The following is a 24,847-nucleotide window of genomic DNA, read 5'->3' as shown; positions in this document are numbered from 1 at the left end:
GCGTGATCTTAAGTTGCAGCTGTAGCATGAGGGATCTAGTTCCCTGACCAGGAAACGAACCAAGGCCCCCTGCATTGGGAGCATGGAGACTTAGCCACTGGACCACCAGGGAAGTCCCAGGAAAGCATTTAGAAAGGCCAGGGGAAGGAGGGCATTCCCAGGGTCTGTGGTCAGCTCGTTTGCAATTCTCTGATTGGTTGATGGTGAGGTCACAAGGTGGGGTCACAGGGGTTCACAGTATCAGTCCTTAGGCCTTGTAGGTCTGGGGCAATTAATCATGTGTGAGTTTCTCCCATTTGGTGGTGGTTTTTAACATCTGCAAACTCAGGAAGTATTCCTGAGATGCTGTAATCTGGGAACTTCACAGAGGAACTATAGCAGAGGGGGAGGGGATCTGTTCTGGGAAGGCCCCGCAAGGTCTCAGCAGCACAAACCAAGGTCTTCGACCTGCTTCCTCTTTCCTCCCCATGCCCACTTGAACTTGAAACTCATTACCCCAATCTTCAGGTGTCAGTGCCACTCCCCACCTTGTGAGGGGCAGCCTGGCTCAAGGGGTGACCTTAGTCCTGAGGGACATGACCAGGACAGAGGGCTCCCTGCGACCCAGCTCACTAGAGCTGCCCTTTGCGGAGACAACTCTAGCAAGCTGAAAGAAACGGCATGAGGTCTGCCGACTCTGTGCTCCAGGGAACACACATTCTCCAGGGGACACACTGAACTGACAGCGGCGGAGAAGGGAGATGAAAGCGGCCGAGGAAAACCTGGACATACCTTCAAGTGTTCTGAGCAGACGGCAGAAGGAGATCTCATTTGTACAAAACATATCCTGCTCCACAAGGCTGGAGAAGAACACACCAGATTGTCAGCATTGCTTCTCTAGGGTGGTGAGATATTTGTCTGCATTTTCTCACTTTTCATCAACAGTGAAGAATCTGGAATCCAGTATGCCCGTCTGGAGCCTGGCCCTGCCTCAGTATGACCTGGACAATTACTGTCACCTCTCAGTACTTGGTACAGGCAGTAAAGAATCTGCCTGCAATGCAGAAGACGTGAGACTCGGGTTCAATCCCTGGGTTGGGAAGATCCCTTGGAGGAGGAAACAGCTACCCAATCCAGTATTCTTGCCTGGAGAATTCCATGGGCAGAGGAGCCTGGCAGGCCACAGGCCATGGGGTCACAAAGAGTTGGACACCACTAAGCAACTAACACACACACTCAGTGCCTATGTCCTTGTCTGTAAAGTGGGAGCCACCAGGGTTCCTGGCTCAGAGGACAAACGAGAGAACTGAGGGGGTGGATTTACACAGGGCGCTTCAGACACTACAGACCCTCCTGCTGTGATCAGAATGACTTTTCTAAGGTTATTGCTATTTCCAAGGCCAAACCCCCTTCTCAGTAAAAGAGGATTGCATCAGCGGAACCACAGCGTGTCCTGCCTCCCCTCTGACCCAGACACTCTGTGCACTATGTGCTGGGACAAGGCCCTGCAAAACCCTACCAAGGTCCCGCACTTGGGCCTCCCAGCTGGCCCCCAGGTGGGGGTTCCGACCACAGGTGGGAACCAAGCAAGGAGGAGGCTGGACTGCAGCGGTCAGCAGAGGGCGCCAGAGGCGAACCCAGCCGAAGAGGGCCGTTAACCGCGAGCATCTTTTTCGCTCCAGCGAAGCGAATGCGGAGCCTTCTTGTTTGAGCGCCTCTGGGAGAATTTCTGGAAAGCGATGTGACCCTTGTCTGTTTTCAAGTGGTCATCTAACACTTTCACCGTTATGTAATCGTTGCAGGGGTTGGCATATTGTGAATAGTAACGTGTTAAAATAAAGGGCTACATCATTAGTTTAACTATAACCCAGGAAATATTAATACCGCCAGGATTTGATACTAGGATGAATTTAAAAATATAAGAACAAGCTCTTCTTTATTAGACAGTTTGCATGTTTCCTCTTTCTCTTTGTATTTTCAGTCCCCTCCTGCCATAAATTTATAATAACATGATATACTTTTAAAAGTATACTTCTCTCTACAAAGATGCAAATATAAATTATAAAACATAATTTCATAAAATTAAATGTGTTGGACTTCCCTGGTGGTCCATTGGTTAAGACTCCACACTTCCAATTCAGGGACTGTGCGTTTAATCCATGGTTAGGGAATTGAGATCCCGTGGGCCGCACAGCAAGGCTGAAAAACAAAAAAAATAAAATATCTTATTTCCTGAGATCTTAGAGATCTGAAGTGTTCATTTTTCTTTGAAACTGAATCAACACTATAATAATGTTAGCATAGTACTGATACAAACTGTACAAGTATGAGTTTTGATAGTAAAATTTGAAATGATCAAATTGCCTCTTTAAACAAATCTTAAATTTTATACCAGAGTATAGCTGATTCACAAAGTTGTGTTAACGAATTGTCTCTTTGTTTGGCACTTCAGAAGTGTTTACACGCTGGGATGGCATCTCTAGGGAGGAGCTGGCTGGGTGAGAAGCGGCTTTTTCTTGACGAAAGACTCTATCAGGGAGAAAATGATTTCCTCTGCCCTTCTAGGTTCTTCTGGCTGGTCTAAGAGAGACAGAGTAACAGGAGAAAATCAAGTACAGTTTAATGTTGAAACCATTTCCCTCAGATAGGGACTTGAACTTGGCCAAAACCCAGTCTTCCAACTAAGATCACAGACCTGGTTTCAGGACCTAATGAAGCTCAGGTCCTTGATGTCTCATCACAGAAAGCATTCAGTGAGAGACAAAATGATAGATAACAAGTGGATTTATTTAGAGAATCACACTCCACAGACAGAGTGTGGGCTGTGTCAGAGGGTGAGTACGGCCTTGAGATGTCATGTGGTGAGCTTTCAAGGCCTGGGTGGTTTCACAGGCTAAACCACAGGCTAATGAGGGGAAGATTATTCCAGTTGTTCTGGGGAAGGGGCAGAGATTTCCAGGGATTGGGCTACCACTCACTTTTTGTTTTTGTTTTTTTCCCAAGTTATTCACTATTCTGTTTTTTTTTTTAATACATTTATTTATTTTAATTGGAGGATACTTGGCAATATTGTGATTGTTTTTGCCATGCATCAACATGAACCGGCCATAGGTATATATGTGCCCCCCAATCCTGAATCCCCCTCCCACCTTCCTTTCTACTCTATCCCTAGGTTGTCCCAGAGCTTTGGGTCCCCTGCTTCATACATAGACTTTTTGATCTTTGATGGTTGACTTTAGAACTCTCATGGTGCCTCTGGGTGTGTCATTTAGCTTGCTGATGTGTTACAGTTAGCAAATACTGAGGATCAAAGTCTAGGCCTCTGAGTCACCTAGGTCATGCCCCGCTCCTTCCCTCCTGTTTCAATATCAGGGACTTCCTGGGGGTCCAGTAGCTAGGACTTTGGGTTCCCAATGGAGGGGGCCTGGGTTCCATTCCTTGTCAGGGAACTAGATCCCACATGCCACAACTAAGACCCAGCACAACCAAATAAATAAATAGGACACAATGGACACTGTTTAAGGCCCATCCAGCATTAACACTCTAGTCTTCTCTTCAGCCTTATTACTCTGCGTGCGGTCCTCAAACCTGCAGCAGAGACTGCCTGGGAGGAGAAATGCAAGACCCAGACCCCACCCCAGCGCCACTGACCCCTTGTTCATCATTCAGTTGTGTTTGACTCTGTGACTCCAGGGACTGCAACACGTCAGGCTTCCCTGTCCTTCACTGTCTCATGGAGTTTGTTGCTCAGACTTATGTCCATCGATTCGATGATGCCATCCAGTCATCTCATTCTGTCACCTACTCCTCCTGCCCTCAATCTTTCCCAGCATCAGGGTCTTTTCCAATGCGTCAGCTCTTCGCATCAGGTAGCCAAAGTAGTAGAGCTTCAGCTTCAGCAACAGTCCTTCCAATAAATATTCGGGACCGATTTCCTTTAGGATTGACTGGTTTGATCTCCTTGCTGTCCAAGGGACTCTTCAGGAGCCTTCTTCAGCACCACAGTTCGAAAGCATTGATTCTTCAGCGCTCAGCCTTCTTTATGATCCAACTCTCACATCTGTACATGTGAGATGCTTTTAAAAACATATCCGGGTGATCTGCAGATGCTCTCCTACATAAATTTGAGGCTCCTCAGAGGGAAGAATGAAACAACCCACATGAATATAAATACATACATTTTATAGACTCGAGGGGCTAGGATGCCCCCTGGCAGTGGAGAAACGACGTCTTCATTTCTGAGCCAGGGGGCATCCATGGAATTTCTGCAAGTTCGGTGTTTTGTTCCTAGAAACAACAGATACTCACAACCCATTTTCTGGGTGACAGGTGTGCAGATGAGCAGAGTTGGATAGTCCTATCGCCTCATCACCTGATGTAAAATTATGAGCTTTTATTCCACCTTCTCTGGAACCAGGCAGAAGTAACTTGCAGACTCCTCCTCTGCCACTCATTAGCCACTTAGCCCTGGGCAAGTTACTCAGCTGACGGACTCGGTGAACTACCCCCCTGAAGAAACAGATTAGTAACCCGTCCAGGGTGGTTTCGAGGATTATGAACTCCCAGAGGAAAGCACTTGCCAGAGTCCTGGATTGAGGTGGGGGTTGGTGATGTGATGGAAAGAGAGTGTTGTTACATAAGATCACAGGCAGTGATATGACATGCTTATGGCTGTTGTATTAGTCAGCTCGGGGTGCCATTACAAAATACATCAAAGACGGAGTGTCTTAAACAACAGAAATTACCTTTGTCACGGTTCTGGAGGCTGGAATTCGCAGAGAAGGTGCCAGCTGACCCAGTTCCCGGTGAGGACTCTCTTCCTGGCGTGTGGACAGCCGCCATTTTGCTGTGTCCTTGCAGGGCCTTTCTCGGTCGTGCGTGGGCCCGGAGATCTCTCTTCCCCTGTTAGAGCCACCACTCTCGTCAAGTTCCACCCTCGTGACCTCATGACATGTTAATTACCTCCAGATTACCTCCTCTCCTGGAGCTTCTCTGGTGGTTCAGATGGTAAAGAATCTGCCTGCAATGTGGGAGACTCGGGTTCAATTCCTGCATTGGGAAGATCCCCTGGAGAATGAAATGGCAACCCACTCCAGTATTGCCTTGAGAATCTCATGGACAGAGGAGCCTGGCGGGCTACAGTCCACGGGTTCACAAAGAGCCGGATACAACGGAAGCGACTTGGCATGGCATATTTCATGTTAAGATTCTTGTTATGAATTTTTTTAATGTATGTATTTATTTTTAGCTGCACTGCATCTTTGTTGCTGCATGCGGGCTTTCTCTAGTTTCAGTGAGCAGGGCTGCTCTCTAGTTGCAGTGCATGGGATTCTCATCACAGCGGCTTCTCTTGTTGTAGAGCACAGCTTTCAGTGGGTGTGGCTCGAGGGCTCTGTGGCACAGGGGTTCAGTTGCTTCTCGGGCACATGGAAGCTTCCCGGACCAGGGACTGAACCCGTGTCCCATGCATTGGCTGGCAGATTCTTAACCTCTGGACCAGCAGGGAAGCCTTCAGGCATTGTTTCTGAAGCTCTGCCACAGTACAACTGAAGCGACTTAGCACGCATGAGCACACAGCACGGAAATGCCTGTGCTCTGGCCAGAGAGCCTTTCACTTTGATTCTTTTAATCCCAGTGGATGAAAAATGGAAGACACCAAGACAGAGACAGGTAAACAGTTTTGTAGGCATGTTATTCCCTATGAAATGTAACCCGCAGAAGATAGGTGAAAGCTACAAGGGCAGCTTTGCAAGTAGACAACTTCAAAGTGTTCCCCAAATCCCCCACAGCTACACAGTGGTTTTACCTGCTGTCAGAGGTGAATCTTTGGAGGGTGTTTTCTAGCTATTGGCTCTAGCAGTGGTGGAGGGGTGCTATGGGTCTGTGTAAACAATAACTTCCGGGAGCTGAATTGCTATGGATATATTATTACTAACCAAAGTCCATACTTAACTCAGATTCCTTAATTCTTGCTTAAGGTCCCTTTTCTGTCCCAGGGTCCCACTCAAGCACCATGGCACGTTCTGCCCTCATTTATCTTAGGCTCCTCTTGACTGTGACAGTTTATCAGAATGTTCTTGTTTGGGTTGATGGTGACAGATTTGAAAAGTGCTTATCAGGTATTTTCATAGAATATTTCTCCATTGGGATTTGCCTGATGTTTTTCAGATGATTAGACTGGAGGGTTATGGTTTTGGGGAGGAAGACCACAGAGATAAAGTGCCATTTTCATTACATCCTATCAAGATGCCCTCCTCCCCCAAAATCCCTGTCCCCCGGAACCTCAGATGTGACCTCATTTGGAAACAGGGTCTTTGCAGATGTGATGAGGTTAAGATGAGGTCACATGGGTTAGGGTGGGCTCTGATCCAGGGACTGGTGTCCTTTAAGGAGAGAAAACAGACACAGAGGCAGAGGTTGGAATTATGCTGCCAGGGGCCAAGAGATGCCAACAACTCCCAGAAGCCAGGAGAGAGTCCTGGAGCAGATGCTCCCTGAGCCCCAGAGAAGGAACCAGCCCTGTCAGCTCCTGCATTTTAGACTTCTGGCCTTCAGCACTATGAGAGAATATACTGCTGTTGGTTTAAGCCACCAGTTACAGCACCCCTAGGTACATACTTAAGTACATACTATGAGCCTGATTTATCACTGTTGATGTTAACCTTGGTCATGGGGCTGAGGTCATTTTAGCCAGGTTTCTCTGCTATAAAGTCACTATCTCCCCCTCCACACACACACCCTTCCCTGGTGTGCTCTTTGGAAGGAAGTCCCTGTACACAGTCCCATTGTACTTTATTTGTAAAAATTAACTGATTAATTAATTTTGGGCTGCCCTGGGTCTTTGTTGCTGTGTGTGGACTACTCTCTAGTTGTAGCTCCCTAGCTCGGTAGCTGTGGTGAGTGGGCTTGGTTGCTCCACTGCGTGTGGAAACATCCCAGACCAGGGATTGAACCTGTGTCTCCTGCATTGGCAGGAGGATTCTTAACCAATGGACCACCAGGGAAGTCCCCACAGTCCTTTAAAGAGTTGGGAATGCTCCATGTCATAGGAGGGTTTATTTGAAGGCTCTTGAGAGTCCCTTGGACAGCAAGGAGATCAAACCAGTCCATCCTAAAGGAAATCAACTCTGAATATTCATTGGAAGGACTGATGGTGAAGCTAAAGCTCCAATACTTTGGCCACCTGATGTGAAGAACTGAGTCATTGGAAAAGACCCTGATGCTGGGAAAGATTGCAGGCAGGAGGCGAAGGGGACGACAGAGGATGAGATGGTTGGATGGCATCACTGACTCAACGGACATGAGTTTGAGCAAACTCCAGGAGATGGTGACGGTCAGGGAAGCCTGGCATGCTGCAGTCCATGGGGTCACAAAGAGTCGGACACAACTAAGCAACTAAACAACAACAATCGTGAAAGAGGCTTTTCTCCTTCCAGTATTCTCATATATGTTATTACGAACCTAAAGGACTGATCATATCTGTTGAAGGACTTAAGTGTGGCAACTTTTAAAATTCCTTTAATTAATCCTATTAGCTTTATCCCCATGTAATTCCTTTGGACTATCTGGAATTATAACCATGAACGATGCTTTGATTTCTTCTCAATAGTTATACATGACATTTCTGTTTCATGACTTCTAACGTTGATCAGGATACCAGAAGACTATTAAAGAGCTGGGCTTGGAGATCTAGCATACATCCTAGCATTTTTGTCTGGTGGGACCCTCCATGTAACTCTGGTGGGACTCTTGCCAGTGACAGACAGCACCCAACCTTTCTGGTACAGAGTTGAGCCGAAGGTTTTGGGTCCAGCCAAACAAGACCCTATTTCCCTGGCCAGGGTGGCAAAGGCGGGCAGGAAACCTAAACAGGGCCAACCAATTTTCTCCGTTTTTAGTTTGTTTGGTCCCGAAGAGAAGTGGGGAGGGTCTTATCTGGATCACAAGGTAGGAAAGATGGGAATGAGGATTGGGGGAGGCTACCCTCCTGAACAAGCAAAAAGGGACTGCCTACAGAGAAAGATGAGGCCAAGTAGTGAAGAGCAAATAGTAGGGAGGGGACTTCCATAGTGGTCCAGGTTAAGAATCTGCCTTCCAGGGCAAGGGACTTAGGTTTGATCCCTGGTGGGGGAACTAAGATACCGCATGCCACTGCCGGGCAACTAAGCCGAGCGCTGCAACTAGAGAGAAGCCTGCACACCGCGATAAAAGACTCATGGAACTAAGATCCCACATGCCTCAATGAAGGCAAGACTCCACGCACCCAATAAAATAAAATAAAATAAATTAATTTTTTAAATGGTTAAGATAAGAGGGCGGGAAGACAGATGCGGAGGCAGAACACTCATGACCTTATAAATCCCTGAAGCCAGACTTCCAACTGTGTGACCCTCTCAGGATTTATGTTTTCCTTTTTGTAAAGTTGGGCCTATTAAAACAGAATGAACTTTGACTGTTACTGAAATCACTCTTGTTTTGGTGGCTAAATTTTCTTAGGCCATTACCCTGTACCAACCAGGCTGAGAGCACTTAGTCCATCTCATTTTTTTTTCAAAAAGATACTTTTGGCCACCTGACTTGAGGGATGTTAGTTCCGCAGGGGAGGACTGAACCCTTGTCACTGGCAGTGAAAGTGCAGAGTTCCAACCACTGGACCATACCATCTCATTTAATCCTCACCACAAAGGGCGGCTGTAGATATGGTTTCGAGTTCACAGATGGGAAAACTGAGGCTATGAGGGACCAGCAAGTTGCTGGTGCTCTCCCCATAGACCCTGGTGGTGTCTCCGGAGCCCAGGTTTGCTGACACACAGCCTCTTGGTCCCCTTGCCAACAAACACTTGGCACTGGCCGTTTGCCTCTACCAGGATGCAGTCACTGGCCACTGCAGCCCCAACCTTCATCACACCCTGAAAGGATTTCAGAGTGGAGATCAGGAATGAGGCTGTCTGCTCTGGGAAAATCCTGGCAGAACAAGCCTTCAGAAGATATTCTCAGGAGAAGATTTTATGAGCCTAATTTTTGCATCTCCTCATGTCTAGAAAAACACTAAAATCATGAAGGGGGACATCTGCTCCTGACCAGCAGCAAACTTTTGCCAAAGAGTGTGTTTGACTGCACACTGGCCCGTTCACTAAAACAGTGCATAGTACTGATGCCCCTCTCCCCCCACCTCCCATTTTTGGAGGAGTTCCTCAGAGCGCTCTGAAATGTCACCTTCCAGGCTATAATCCTCATTTTGCCCACAATAAAACTTAACTCACAACTCTCTCACGGAGCATTTAAAAAATCAATACCCTTATCCAGCTGTTGGATAAACATCCAAGACCAGAGAACCTGAGTCCTGGAGCTTGAAAATGTGGCCTTGTGCGCTATCCTGGCAGAGTCTAAGTTAACGAACGGGCGCACGCGGGCGGGGTGGGGAGGGAAGAAGAGCGTCCGCAGTCAAGCCCTATGCGGTCTCCCAGTCCTGTGCGCAGAGAAGGCGCTCCGGAGCCGGAGGTGTCTGGCTGCGGGGGCGGACCCTCAGTGGCCAACCTGCCAGCGCTTCCACGAGGCTTTCACCCCAAGCCCTGGGTTGCGCGGAGCCGGCGAGCCTAGCTCCTGAGGGCCCGAGGACCCAGCCCCCGCCGCGCTTTCCACTTTCTGTTTCTTTCCGGAGCTTCCTTCAACTTTGTATTCGGAGTCCCTGAGTTGGCAGGCCTTTGCCAGCGAAGCGGGCGACCTGGGCCGGGCGGCGGGGGCGCGCCCAAGGTGGGCGGCGGGCGGCCCAGGGCGGGGACTGCAGCGCGGCTGGCCCGGTCCGTCCTCCCGTCGGCCTCCTGCGCGCTCCCCGTGGCCGGCGCCCGGCACATGGAGGCGGCCGAGGAGCTTACACCCGGGCCGGGAGCCCGGGCGCTCAGCCCGGAGCGCCGCGCGCCGCGCTGTCTGCGGCTGGCAGACCTCCGGCGGGAGCTGGGGGCGCTCCTGTTCCTGGCGGGCCCCGCGGTGAGTAGGGGGCCTCACCGGGGGCTGGTCCCGGGGGCGGGGGTCCCAGGCGCAGAGCTAGCAGGAGGCGGTGGGCGCGCGCGCGCGGGGCCACGGTCCCGGGAGCCTGGAGGCGGGCAGGTCCGGGCGCCTTCGCGTGCGCCCGGGCCGCGCTGGCCGCCCTGTGCGGCTGGACAGCTAGGCAGTGGGACCGGCCGCGTCCAGTCTCCCGCTCCGGAGCCTTCTCTGGAGGAGGGCTGCCGAGGAGCAGGCGGAAGCCACCAGAACCGCAAAACACTGCGGAGAACACCGAAAACTAGCCGTCGATTCCGGCCGTGAACGTGCGTCTCCGGAGTAACTCCAGGCGGGGAGCGGTGTCTTTTAGACCCACATCTTCAGGCCTCTGCCCAAGGAAACTAGTGGCATCCTGCCTCACACGCCCTTCCCCAAGTCTTGTGTTTAAAACGTTTTTGATGTGGTTCTCTTTGGGGCTGAGGGTTTTTTTTTTTTTTCTCCATTATCATTGTCAGTTTAGGACTCTTTCTGTGTTTTCTATTTAAAGGTAACTAGAATTCTGAAACCACAACACCCACAAACCAGAATCTCATCATTGTTCTCCTGCCAGTTTGGGTGATTTTCAAATCAACAGGGTAAGGGAGCCCTTTCTTCAGACAAGAAGAACCCGAGATGGTTCTCAGGGGAGAATAAGCTTTTGGACTGGAGAAGGGAATGGTTCCCCACTCCAGTATTCTTGCCTGGAGAATCCCATGGACAGAGGAGCCTGGTGGGCTACAGTCCACGGGGTCACAAAGAGTCAGATGCAACTGAGCGACTAACACACAAGCTGTTGGGCTCTGGGGTGATGAGACATTCTGCACCTGCAGAGGCTGAGGCAGACAGGAGTGACCTGATGGTGACCCCGCTGTTTGTGGGATCCTGGGATGCCCATTGTGTTGTACCAGGTGGCATGGATGAGGCCGGGAGAAAGCCATGGCTTGAAAATCCATGTAGCGGGGAGCTGTTGGCAGCCAGAGGGAAAAGAACACCTGGTTAGGAATCTTACTTGTGGGTCCAGTTCTCTGCTTTGACCTCAGAAGGGAGGTTAGGAAATGGCTATGTGAACCTGAGTCAGCTGGTAACCTCTTCCGGCTTCAGTTAATCCATCCATAAAATGCGGATAATAATACCATGCTTGGCCCCACATTATCGCACAGGTTACTGTGAGAAAGGTCTCTGTAAGGCTTCCCAAGTGGCTCAGCAGTAAACAATCTGCCTGCCAATGCAGGAGATGCGGGTTCGATCCCTGGGTTGGGAAGATCCCCTGGAGGAGGAAATGGCAACCCACTCCAGTATTCTTGCCTGGGAAATCCTATGGACAGAGGAGCCTGGGTCCATGAGGTCACAGAGTCAGACACGACTTAAGCAACTAAACACGCAAAGCTGCTATTGCTCTGCTAAGTTGCTTCCGTTGTGTCTTGCGACCCCATGGACCATAGGCCGCCAGGCTCCTCTGTCCCCGGGATTTCCCAGGCAAGAACACTGGAGTGGGTTGCCATTTCCTTCCCCCAGAGGATCTTCCTGACCAGGGATCGAAAACTTTTCTCTTATGTCTCCTTCATTGGCAGGTGAGTTCTTTATCACTAACACCACCCCGAAAATGAATAATTAAACAAGGTAGCCTCTGAGATGCAGCCACTCCCAGGGCAGGCCCCTGTCTCTGCTAGCCCCCAGAGTCACCCAGTCCCCTTGTCGGTCTGCAGGGATGGTGAGCACATGGCTGACATGCAGCCCCCTGCCTTTTCTCTCTGTACACTTGTGTGTGTGTGCCTGTGACGATGTTAATTATAAGCATAATCTATGTTCCTTGTAGACAAAACGGAAAACCGAGACAAAGGAAAAGTCTCTGAAATGATCTGAAATAACCGGAGAGTTGGGAAATGTTCCTTGCAGCCGTTTGTGGGACTGTTTCTGTCTGACTGCTTTACGCAGTCAGGTCGTAGAGTTCTGACACCGGTTTAATTGGGTTGTATATGGGCTCCTCTTGGTCCCTCTCTGTCTCTGTTCCCCTCTCCTCTGGGTTTTCTGTTTCCTGGGGGCACAAGGGAGGGGAGAGGTGCCCCTCATTGCCTGCTCAGGGTCCCCCTCTTCACTTTCTGAGGGTCCCCCATCCATTAGGTAGGACCCTGGTCTGGGGCTCCTCTCTCTGATTTTCTGTCTCCGGTTCACCCTGTCCCTTCCAGGCCTCTCATATCAACAGTGACCCATGAGGATTCAATGTAGGAATCGGGTTGAGGGACTAGGACTTACCACACCTGCAGTGAGCTTTAAATGAGGGCTGTAAAGAGAGAATAATGCAGAACACAAAGGCAAGCGTGTGAGATGAGCCGTGCACATCTGAACAGAGGCTGGGCCACATTTTCCTTTAAAGATTTAGGTAAACTGTGCGTTTGTTGGGGCAGGAAGGCAGTTGTTGAAGTTACCTGGCCTCAGGCGTTTCAGCTGAGCTTTCTCCTCATCATTAGCTTCTCTTCACCAGACTGAACTGTCAGTCCTGAAGAATAATCTCAAAGAGGGATTGCGTGCTCCTCAGGGACACAGGCTGTGCAGTGCCTTGGTGAGAATAGAAAAGATCTGGGGTAGCCAGGCCCAGAGAGGGCCCTGGTTTCCATCTCCATGGAAACAGGCTCACCTGGGAGAGAGTTGAGGGGGTCTAGGGCTGAAGGACAAAAACTAGTGACAATGCCCCCCAAGCAGAAGGGCATCTGAGAGACTGGCTTCCTGCCCACGGACCTGCAGGCTGGTCTCTGACTGTTAGCCTGTCGGTGGGGAATGAGGAGCTGGGGGTGATCAGTTACCTTAGGTAAGATGTCGCAGGAGCAGACTTGCTGGGGGCAGAAAATGACCTTGGCCGAAGGTGGGAACTCCTAGGCAGTCCAGTGGTTAGGACTCGGAGCTTTCACTGCCAAGGGCCCAGTTTCAGTCCCTGATCAGGGAATTAAGATCCCACAAATCCAACTGCCCCCTGCCCTCACCTTTTCCCAGCCCCAGCCATCCCTCACATCCCACCCCCTCCTGCCTGGAACGTTCTCCCAGACAGACAGGGCCCTTTCAATTGCCCGCTCACCATACAGGTTTCGGCAGAAACTTCTATGACTCCTGAGCTCCTGTGTTGTCTGCAGTGCCCGTCTTGTGTGATCCACTGTGTTGTTCCGTGTTGAACATCTTTCCCTGTGATGCCCTGGGTTCCCTGGGGTAGGGCTGGAGCCATGGTGTTCACCTTACTCAGATCTATACTCCCGTGCTTGGCCTGTACTCGGTGCTCCAAAGGAGTGGATGAGAATCGACCTTCTTTTTTTTTTTTCAATTTCAAATTTAATATAAATTTATTTATTTTAATTGGAGGCTAATTACTTTACAATATTGTATTGGTTTTGCCATACATTGACATGAATCAGCCATGGGTATACATGTGTTCCCCATCCTGAACAACCCCCCACCTCCCTCCCCATCCCATCCCTCTGGGTCATCCCAGTGCACCAGCCCCGAGCACCCTGTATCATGTACTGAACCTGGACTGGCGATTCTTTTCACATATGATAATATACATGTTTCAATGCCATTCTCCCAAATCATCCCACCCTCTCCCTCTCCCACAGAGTCCAAAAGACTGTTCTATACATCTGTGTCTCTTTTGCTGTCTCGCATACAGGGTTATCGTTACCATCTTTCTAAATTCCATATATATGTATTATACTGTATTGGTGTTTTTCTTTCTGGCTTACTTCACTCTGTATAGTAGGCTCCAGTTTCATCCACCTCATTAGAACTGATTCAAATGTATTCTTTTTAATGGCTGAGTAATACTCCATTGTGTATATGTACCACAGCTTTCTTATCCGTTCATCTGCTGATGGACATCTAGGTTGCTTCCATGTCCTGGCTATTATAAATAGTGCTGCGATGGACATTGGGGTACACGTGTCTCTTTCAATTCTGGTTTCCTCAGTGTGTATGCCCAGCAGTGGGATAGCTGGGTCATATGGCAGTTCTATTTCCAGTTTTTTAAGGAATCTCCACACTGTTCTCCATAGTGGCTGTACTAGTTTGCATTCCCACCAACAGTGTAAGAGGGTTCCCTTTTCTCCACTCCCTCTCCAGCATTTATTGCTTGTAGAGTTTTGGATAGCAGCCATTCTGACTGGCATGAGATGGTACCTCATTATAGTTTTGATTTGCATTTCTCTGATAATGAGTGATGTTGAGCATCTTTTCATGTATTTGTTAGCAATCTGTATGTCTTCTTTGGAGAAATGTCTGTTTAGTTCCTTGGCCCATTTTTTGACTGGGCACACCAGGCAGGCTCACACCCGCTGTCCTTCTGGCATCCAGCCCCAGGGGTCACTCTCCCAAAGCCTCCTGGCCAGAAAACGAGGGTCTCCATGACAGGAGGCAGAGACATGCACAGACAGCCCGGCCATCTCTCTTGTCCACTTAGCCCTGTCTGAACCCCAGGCAGGAGTCCTTGAGGTGCTGGGGGAACAACCTGTGGGCCCAGCAGCAAGCCCTGTAGGTTCTGTAGGTCTGGTCCTTGACGGCCCCCTCTTGATTGGAAGAGTATAGTGGGGTGGGGGCTGGAGTATGCTGAAAGACAGATCCCTCAGCCCCATGGACATCTGGACTCTGTCTCTTGAAGTGGGACTGGGCATGGGTCTTCTGACCAACATCCTCAGGTGATCTCAGGTGTGTGGTTAGCAAACGTGAACTCTGGAGCCAGGACCCCCGCCGCCCCTGAGGCTGGGGTGTGGGAAGTCTGGCCATCCAAGGACTGTACCACTGGGATGACCCACCTTCAACCCAACAGTTGAGTGGATTAGCTCTGCATGAGACGTGGGTTTGATTCCTGGGTCAGGAAGATCCCCCAGAGGAGGAAATGGCAACTCATTTCAGTATTCTTGCCTGGGAAATCCCACAGACAGAGGAGCCTGGAGGGCTACAGCCTATAGGGTCACAAAGAGTCAGACATGACTGAGCACACGCACATACTCATGCGCGCACAGACACACACACAGGCACTCATGGATTAGCTCAGCTAGATTTCCCAGCCTCTGCTCTGAGAGGGTCAGCTGATCCCACCCATGCACTGGGCATTCACCCTAAGAAAATGTCTGGCCCCACCCAAGTAAGAAAGACATTCTGTGCAGTGCACTTTGTATCAGCAAAACCTGGAAAGCAGCCCAGAGACCTGACCATGCATTTTCCTGTGAAGCCACAGAAACAGCTTACATGTGGCCTGCGGAGTTGACCGGACACTGTTCTGGAAATATTGAAGTCTGATGAAAAAGGGGAAAACAGACCTATGACTATCGTTTGCAACAGTTTATGACAGTTCAGTTCAGTTCAGTCACTCAGTCGTGTCCGACTCTTTGCTACCCCATGAACTGCAGCATGCCAGGCTTCCCTGTCCATCACCAACTCCCAGAGCTTGCTCAAACTCCTGTCCATTGTTGAGTCAATGATGCCAAACAACCATCTCATCCTCTGTTGTCCACTTCTCCTCCCGCCTTCAATCTTCCCCAGCATCAGGGTATTTTCCAATGAGTCAGTTCTTTGCATCAGGTGGCCAAAGGATTGGAGTGTCAGCTTCAGCATCAGTCCTTCCAATGAATATTCAGGACTGATTTCCTTTAGGATGGACTGGTTTGATCTCCTTGCTGTCCAGTGGACTCTCAAGAGTCTTCTCCAACACCACAGTTCAAAAGCATCAGTTCTTCAGCTTTCTTTATGGTCCAAATCTCACATCCATGCATGACTACTGAAAAATCCATAGCTTTGACTAGATGGACCTTTGTTGGCAAAGTAATGTCTCTGCTTTTTAATATGCTGTTTAGGTTGGTCATAGCTTTTCTTCCAAGGAGCAAGTGTCTTTTAATTTCATGGCTGCAGTCACCATCTGCAGTGATTTTGGAGCCCAAAAAATAAAGTCTCTCACTGTTTCCATTGTTTCCCCATCTATTTGCCATGAAGTGATGGGACCAGATGCCATGATCTTCGTTTTCTGAATGTTGAGCTTTAAGCCTACTTTTTCACTCTCCTCTTTCACTTTCATCAAGAGGCCTTTTAGTTCCTCTTCACTTTCTGCCATAAGGGTGGTGTCATCTGCATATCTGAGGTTATTGATATTTCTCCCGGCAATCTTGATTCCAGCTTGTGTTTCTTCCAGCCCACTATTTCTCATGATGTACTCTGCATAGAAGTTAAATAAGCAGGTGACTGTATACAGCCTTGACGTACTCCTTTCCCGATTTGGAACCAGTCCATTTTTCCATGTCTGGTTCTAACTGTTGCTTCTTGACCTGCATACAGGTTTCTCAGGAGGCAGGTAAGGTGGTCTAGTATTCCCATCTCTTGAAGAATTTTCCAGTTTGTGGTGAACCACACAGTCAAAGGCTTTGGCGTAGTCAATAAAGCAGAAGTAGACGTAGTTTACGCACAAAAAGGCTTAAAAAAAAAAACTGAAAAGACTGATAGTGATGCTGAATTTACCCAAATAAGGGCCCTGTGCCCTTTACAGTTAATATAAATTCACAATCAAAGAGACACCAACTCTGTGAATGAAACCACAGAATATCTGTGGGGTGGGGACAGCACTTATTCATGGCCAGTTCCTGGGAACAGGCCTATGGGGGCCCCTGGTTCTGACTTTAGGGTCTACAGAATTGGGTTTTTCATATCAACCTTTTTCAAAATTTCTATATTTTTGGCTGTGCTGGGTCTTCATTGCTGTATGGGCCTTTTTCTAGCATGCTGGGCGGGGGCTTCTCTCTAGTTGCAGTGCGCAACTTTGGTCTCTGCAGTGGGGGAAGCAGGAGCTGGGTTGAGGTTTGGAATTTGATGTGGAGATGTTTGCACCCTCACCCCCGCACACGCACATGCACGCACACGTGCACACACGGCTGACCGCAGGCCTCTCATGGTCTGTCGATCTGGGTCCACCTGCGGAGATGCACCTGTCTGTCCCCAGGTGCAGGGAGGGAAAGCAGGCGGTCACCTGTACCGTCACCAGCAGGGCCAGGTCCAATGCCCACGTGGCAATCTTGGGTGGTTGCGGCACTGGCCGATGGCAGTGTGGGTCGACAGAGGTGAGGACGAGGGTCACTGTGAGCCTCGCCTGAGCTCACCAGAGGAGCTTTCGCCCTCGAAGGACTGAACGGCAGCAGTGCTGGCTGGACCTGCACAAGCTCCCTGAACCCGGGGTGTGCACTTTGAGAGGGGCGTGTGGGGCCGATGGGCTTCCCGGGAAGTCCTGCACCTCCAGGGTCTGGCAGGTCACAGAAGGTGGTTTTAAATTAACCTGAGGAGATAAGTCAGTGTCCAGAGGTGAGGCAGGAAGTTCTAGAATGGTGAGGGAGAATGAGTCCGTGTTCCCCAAGCTGCATTTGCCCTCATATTGGAGGCTTTGTGGAATCTGAGATGCTCGGCAGACTGGTAACGATTTGCCTCATCATTCCAGACCCCACTGGCCTTCCACTGAGGTAGCCTCAGGTTTGCCTCGGGAGTTCCTCTCCGTGGACTGTTCTGCTGGCAGTTGAAAGCTGTTCTCTTCAGCCCTCAGGAGGAATCTGAGATAACAACGGGGTCATCTCAGGAGGGAGCCTCTAGAAATTTCAGGGAAAATAGGCATGCCGTCTACGGTATGAGAATCTACAGTGAAAAATAATTTTAAAAGTTGGAAGTTCTCAGAAACATGATACTGGTGGTAGCAAATGAACTTGCATATTTTTCAAGAAGTCCACCCGAGGCCGCTCGTTTGCCTGTGAGAGCTGGCGGAGGCTCCGTGCAAGCCAGACCTCCTTACCTCCGGTCCGGAGCCCACCCAGGAGGGTGGGGTCACCTGGGAGGCCCGCCCCTTCCTTTCACTTCCGGGGCGGCCCTCGCCTGCAGCCTCGTGTTTTCCATCTCTTCCCAGTTCCTGGCCCAGCTGATGGTGTTCCTCGTTGGTTTTGTGAGCTCTGTGTTCTGCGGGCACCTGGGGAAACTGGAGCTGGACGCTGTCACACTGGCAATTGCTGTACGTACGGGGCTGGCCAGCTCCGAGCTAGGAAACCGTCTGTGTTCATTTGCTCCTGCGGCTCTTACAGATGATCAGAGTTTAGGGTTTTCAGGGAAGACACGTATGTGTCTGAATCTCTCACTGTTGGAGGCCACTGGTCTGAAAGGGGTTTCACTGGACTAATCTCCAGGTGTGGGCAGGGCTGTGACCGTGTTTCCATCCTCAGCCTGCCTCTCCTTCCCCAGGGAGCCGCCCCAGGTATGTGTCTCCTCAGGTGCCAGGCTCTGCATGGGGCGTCTCTGGAGGGCCAGAATTCTGTCTGCCACGCCAGCTAGTCTGCCATCCCTGGAGCTCTGGCTCCCACCCTGACCCCACATCTGGGAGAAGAGAGTTGTTCACCAGTAGAAACCCTCCCCCTTCCCGCAGCTCTTGATTTGTCTCTTATCCCGAGATGCCAGAATATGAAACCCTGGGTGCCCGGGTCCAAACCTGAAACCGGGAGGAGGGACTTCCCTGGTAGTCCAGTGGTTAAGAATCTGCCTTTCAGGGCAGGGGACATGGGCTGGATCCCTGGTGGGGATCCCTTGTTGCTCCACAACAAAGACCCAGCTTAGCCCACCCCCCCAAATAATAATAAAACTTTAAAAAATTAAATAATAAAAGTTAAAAATATCAGGAGGCACCAGTCCTCTCTGTACCCCAGACGTGAGCCCCACAGCCACAGAGAGGCGTCATTGGCCTCAGCCGTGGTTGCTGGCCTGGGGGCCCTGCCGGCCTGTTCACTTGGGCCAGCAGATGTTTCGCTGAAGTTCTTGCCGCAGGTGTGTCCCCTGAAAGGCACGCATCGGCCTCCCACACCTGGTCCATCGGGCATTTGAACTTGCCACCTCTGAGCCTGCAAGGTGCTCTGAACCATCCCCAGGGGCTCGTGGCTTGCTTTGCTTTCAGGGAGCAGCATGGACAACCTTAGTTTAATTATCCTGTTTGGTCTCTGATGTTTGGATATTTGGGGAGCTCAGCAAGCTTCCCAAAGATCCTGCTTGGCCACGGAAGTGCAGGAAAGCTGGTGCTTCTGGGCTGGGCCTGGCGGGGACTGCTGTCCCTGGTGCCTCCCTTTGACTCGGGGGGTAGCAGGTGGAGGCAGGCAGGGCCTCAGACTTCCTTGGTTTGGGGGTGCTGTGGATGCTGGAAGGCCTGAGTCTTGGCTCTGAGACTTGCTCCTGCTCTTGCAGAGTCCTTCAGAACGTTGTGTGGGTCATCCTTGGTCACTAGCAAGTGGGCTCACCCAGGACTGCTCTATGCCATGCCGCAGGCCCCTTAAAAGGGGTCATGGTCCTCGGAACCTGGGAAAAAGGTGCCCAAGACCTGGGGAACAAATGCCTAAGAAAGGCTAATGCGGTGTGGTCACCACGGCCTTGACTGTCCTTTCCTCCCAGCACTGTGTCTGTCCTTTAATTCAGGGCACGGGGAGGTCTGCGCACAGGCTCCCGGCAGAGTGCTGAGGGCCCCGGGGCTCTGGTGGGCAGACGGGGAACCTGCCCCCAGCCTCCTCCCTGGTTTTATTCCCAGGTGGTCAACGTTACTGGTGTCTCGGTGGGGTTCGGCTTGTCTTCTGCTTGTGACACGCTCATCTCCCAGGTGAGTGGCAGCCCCAGGTCAGGTCACTCCCCCTGCCCCACCCCAGTTGGAGGGCAGAGACCCCCAGGGCAAACCCTTGCCACATTTCTCAGCTCTCCTGCTGCCTCCAAAGTGTGGCCGCAGGTCTCTCTGGTCTGGGAAGTGGTGTTTTTCTGCATGACAGCCCTACTGCTACGTCTTGACAGATAGGGGATGTTTTGTAAAAGTCCCTTTTATCACTTCCAACATTGTGGAGCTCGGTATGTCCAGGGGTCCTCAAATGTGCATGTGTGTCAGAGTCACTTGGGGGCCCCCACCAGCCATAAGCCTGAAGAACCAGGTCTCGGGGGTGGATGGGGAGTGTCCTGACTGGTTATGTATGCTGGTCCCAGTGGCTAATTTCAAGCTGAGCTGGCTGGGGAGGGATGTGCATGGTGGGTTTTGTAAGCAATGAGAGCTGGCTCCAGTGCCTCCCCGATCCCCAAGTTTCTGCATCAGTAGGTCTGGGGAGGGGGAGGCCCAGGACATCATATTTCTAATAGGTTTCCAGGTGAGGCCACCCTGACTGCACATTAGGATTACATGGACATGGGGAGATTTTACAAATTATTGGTGTCTGGGACCTACTCTGGACCAGTTAAGTCCAGACTTATCTTTATCAAGCCCCTGTCATCAATGATTTTAAAATGTTCCCCAAATTAAACATCCATTTATGATAAAAACTTCAGAAAATAGGCACAGAAGGAATGTATCTCAATATAATAAAGACCATACAGAAAAAGACCCTGGTGCTGGGAAAGATTGAAGTCAAGAGAAGGGGGCAGCAGAGGATGAGATGGTTAGATAACACCACTGACGCAATGGCATGAGTTTGCACAAACTCCAGGAGATGGTGAAGGACAGGGAAGCCTGGTGTGCTGCAATCCACGGGGTTGCAAAGAGTCAGACATGACCGAGCGACCAAACAATGATAAGGTCACAGCTAACATACTCAGTGGTGAAAAGCTGAAACCTTTTCCTCTAAGATCAGAATCAGACAAGGATGCCCTCTTGCTCCACTTTTATTCAACATAGTATTGGAAGTCCCAGCCATAGCAATCAGAGAAGAAAAAGAAATACAAGAAATCCCAATTGGAAAGGAAGAAGTAAAACTGTCACTGTTTACAGATGACATGATGCTATAGGAAATCCTAAAGATGCCACCAGAAAGCACCTGGAGCTCATCAATGAATTTGGTAAAGTTCTAGGACACAAAATTAATATGCAGAAACCTGTTGTGTTTCTATACCCTAACAATGAAATATCAGAGATATAGGAAATGTTCCTTAGGTGATTCTGATGAGCAGCTGCGTTTGAGAACCACTGATACCTGAAATGTAGCAGTCTCTGCAGCCATCTGTCTCTCATGGGGCGTGATTGGAGGCCTCTGGGGGACAGCGAGGGCGCCGTTTCTGTGTTAATGTGTTGGTTTTGACTGCACGCAGACGTTTGGGAGCCAGAACAAGAAGCACGTGGGCGTCATCCTGCAGCGGGGCGTGCTGGTGCTGCTGCTCTGCTGTCTGCCCTGCTGGGCGCTCTTCCTCAACACCCAGCTCATCCTGCTGCTCTGCAGGCAGGACCCAGCCGTGTCCAGGTGAGATGGGCCACCCCCCAGCAGGATAGGTCCATCCCGGCAGAAAGATGGTGCCGGCCAGGTTCAGGCTCGGGGGGTTCCCAAGGCCAGGGACAGGCCACGTTCCAGAAGTAAGTTAAGCTGTCCTCAGCTGATTCTCCATACCTGGCCTGTGGGATAACATACCCGCTCCTTATTTGGGTAACTTTCAGGTAAATAGTTTTGGGTGAAATATGATCTGCAAACAGCCTCCACGTGAAATGGTGGTTCATGGTGTTGGTTCCCGGTTTTGTGATTTTTGGCCCTGGTCAATATTAAAATCACCTGAATGCTTTTAAAGCCCACTTCTGGGGAATTCCCTGGTGGTGCAGCAGTTAGGACTCTGTGCTTTTACTGTCAAGGGCCAGGTTCAATTCCTGGTTGGGGAACTAAGATCCTGAAAGCTGCATGGTGTGGCAGAAAAAAAAAAACACAACAACACCCTCCGACCTGGTGCCCTCCTCCAGCATTTTGTTCTTTTCATTTGTTTGTTAAAATATTTATCTATTTGGCTGCATACGAGATCTTTGATCTTGGTTGCCACCTTTGGGATCTTTAGTTGCAGTATCTAGTTCCCTGACCAGGGATCGAACCTGGGCCCCCTGAGTTGGGAGCATAGAGTCTTAGCTACTGGATCACCAGGGAAGTCCCTAGCATTCTGGTTTAATTGGCCTGGGGTGCAGCCTGAGTGTCCATGTCTTTCAAAGCTCTTTTAGATGATTCTAAAATGTGACACAAGGTTTGAGAGCTGCTGGTTTAGTTGATAAAGACCTTTTGTGACTTTCTGCTCAACCAGTGGCTCTGAACCCAGGGGACATTTGGAATGTTAGGAGACGTTTCTGGACGTCAGAACTGGTATGGGGGTGTCGCTGCTGGTGGAAACCAGATGCTCCAGAACATCTTGGGATGCACAGGACTGCCTCCACAGCAAGATTTACCCAGCCAGGGTACCCAGTTTGAACCCCCTGTCCTGGACCTGGAGAGACTTGGGAGAACCAAGAATGATCACTCGGGTCATAGGATGACATGTTCTGTGTAGATTCTGACGGTGCTCCAGCAGCTTCAGCCTGTATGTTTAGGAAGAGCCAAGCATGTGAAGGTAGTGTTGCTGTGTCCTGCCTACCTTTCCCTGGAAACGGAGCACTCTGTCACTTTTTCCCTCTTCCTTGTACAGGCTTACCCAGACCTATGTCATGATCTTCATTCCAGCTCTTCCTGTAAGTGTCCACGGGGTAAGGGGGTCCCTCCTTGAGGTTCATGGGTAAAAAGGCAGCAGAGATGCCTTGAGCTCAGGGATCTGGTTCAGCCCTGCGATGATGCCCACATGAGGAGTTGGCTCCTTCAAGGAAGCATAGTTTTCATCCTACTCGGGAAAGACACAAACCTTTGTCCCTCAAGAAACACCAGGGTCAAGAGGGCTGCAGAGGCCAGGGTCCCCACTCCTGTAGCAGAAGGGGCCTCTGCTCACCCGTGGGGAGGAGCTCAGACGACTTCTGTAGATGGTGAATCCTTGCCACCACGGACCCCCAGGGGCCTCACCTGGAACTTTGAGGCTCTTGCTTGCTAAGCCTGAGGCACAGAACCCACGTGTGTATTAGTGTTCAGGGGGGCCCCACCTGGTTGGTGAATAAGCACAGCTATTTCATTTAGTTAAACACGCGGCCGGATTAGTCTGCTGAGCTGCTGTAACAAAATATCACAGGCTTAGACAACAGAAACCTATTTCTCACAGTCTTGGGGGTTGGCAGTCCAAGATCAAGGTGTCGGGGCTGGTTTCCTCCGAGGCCTCTCTCCTTGGCATGGAGGCCCACCCCCAGTGTCGCTTGTCTGCCCAGAAGGGCACCAGTCCTGCTGGATCAGGGCCCCCCCAGTGACCTCATTTAAACTTAATTGACTTTGGGCTTCCCTGGTGGCTCAGATGGTTAAGAATCTGCCTCCAATGCAGATTGGAGGATCAAACCCAGGTTCGATCCCTGGGTTGGGACGATCTCCTGGAGAAGGAAATGGCAACCCACTCTAGTATTCTTGCCTGGAGAATTCCATGGATAGAGGAGCCTGGCAGGCTACAGTCCATGGGGTTGCAAAGAGTCAGAAACGACTAACATTTTCACTTTTAAAGACTTGATCGAATATGGTCACGTTGGGCATGAGGGCTTCAGTATACGAACTGGGAGGGGATGTAATTCAGACCTCAGAAGCAGTCATTTGCCCTCATAATTGAGATTGTGGTCTTTACTTTTTCATTTTAAATTGAATATTCTTTTCTAAGATTTTTTTTGGATGTGGACCATTTATTTAACATCTTTATTGAATTTGTTACAGTATTGCTTCTGTTTTATGTTTTGGGTATTTTTTGGGGGGGGCGGCCCTGAAACATGTGGGATTGTAGCACTCTGACCAGGGACCAAGCTGGCACCCTGTACCTTGGAGTGTGAAGTCTTAACCACTGGACTACCAGGGAAGTCCCTGAACTGAATATTCTTGAGTTTATTCCACCAAATAGGACTGCAGCCTAATCTATAGAAGGGGGCGCCCATCCAGAGTTTGCACGGGCCTCTTGCACAGTCCAGTGCCCCCAGGAGAATCCCAACCAAGCACCCAAGGAAACCACTCTCCCAGCTCCCCTGGGGGTGCTTAGATCATGTTCGCCCATAAGAGAGATCTCCGGACTTGGGGTTCCTGTCCTGCCCCCGAGCCTCCTGAGAGGGCTCCCACCTGGGCCTCCTGTGGGAGTGGAGGGCAGGCTGGCCGAGGTCTCAGCTCTCCACTGTGAGGCTGGCCAGGATGCTGACCTCTGTCCCCTGTTGTCTTGCAGGCAACCTTCCTCTACACGTTACAAGTGAAGTACCTGCTCAACCAGGTAACTCGACTCTCCTCTCCTGTGGGGGTGAGTGCATCTCTCCTTTCAGGGGTCAGGGAGACCCGGTGGAGAGGCTCGCCTATCCGGAGCCCCTGTGGGTTGTTTCCCTGAGGGGTGCACGTAGGGCTGAGGAGTCAAGGAAAGGACAGGTTTTTATTGGCACTGGAAAAGTCAGATCCAGTTCCCATTTGGAAATATTGTTATTGGTGGGCCGGCAGGGAGGATTCTTGGCCCTGCACCATCGCCTGGCTCCAGAGGGTTTGGGGGGTGACCTTTCAGCTCCTGCCATCTGGGGATGTGAAAGCACCCCCTTCCCCACAATGGAAGGTGCCTCATGTCATCAGGACTCTTGGTGGGTGGCTAACAGCCCTGGCCAGAGCCCGGCTCCGTGGGTGTGGAGTCATGTGTGGGACTGTCGACTTCCTTCCAGAAGGACCAGATAAATAGGGTGCCAGGTGGTGGTAGGGTACCAGCCCATGAGGGCAGGCTCTCCTGGGCTTGTGTGACAGGGACAGGATGGTGGAGAAGAAAGCTTTCTACCTATTTAACATCCTTAAAGTTAAGGTGTTATCCTCGTAATGGAATAAGGTTTCCACTAGTTCCACATTTTTATTAGTATCAGAATTGTATACTTGAAATGCCTGTAAAGAGGCAGAAACCAGCGTGTGCCCTGGATTCTGGGCTGGCCCCTCATAGTTTGTTACCCCGTTTGAGGGCCTTTGGC

At 50.5% G+C, this 24,847-nt stretch overlaps 1 protein-coding gene across 1 annotated transcript in view; it reads left to right on the top strand.

The window, feature by feature from the left end:
• The first annotated feature begins 9,831 nt into the window (after positions 1-9,831).
• SLC47A1 (solute carrier family 47 member 1) overlaps positions 9,832-24,847 on the top strand; it is a 28,900-nt gene continuing 13,884 nt past the window's right edge. The window contains exons 1-6 of the mRNA XM_052657224.1: positions 9,832-9,966; positions 17,912-18,013; positions 19,565-19,633; positions 21,097-21,245; positions 22,438-22,480; positions 24,079-24,123. Coding sequence (XP_052513184.1) covers positions 9,832-9,966; positions 17,912-18,013; positions 19,565-19,633; positions 21,097-21,245; positions 22,438-22,480; positions 24,079-24,123 — 543 coding nt within the window. The remainder of the gene's footprint in view (positions 9,967-17,911; positions 18,014-19,564; positions 19,634-21,096; positions 21,246-22,437; positions 22,481-24,078; positions 24,124-24,847) is intronic.

This window comes from Budorcas taxicolor, chromosome 19 (assembly GCF_023091745.1).
Source record: "Budorcas taxicolor isolate Tak-1 chromosome 19, Takin1.1, whole genome shotgun sequence".
NCBI classification, from domain to species: Eukaryota; Metazoa; Chordata; class Mammalia; order Artiodactyla; family Bovidae; genus Budorcas; species Budorcas taxicolor.
Note: the sequence above shows the minus strand (reverse complement) of the source record. Positions and strands in the feature narration are given on the sequence as shown.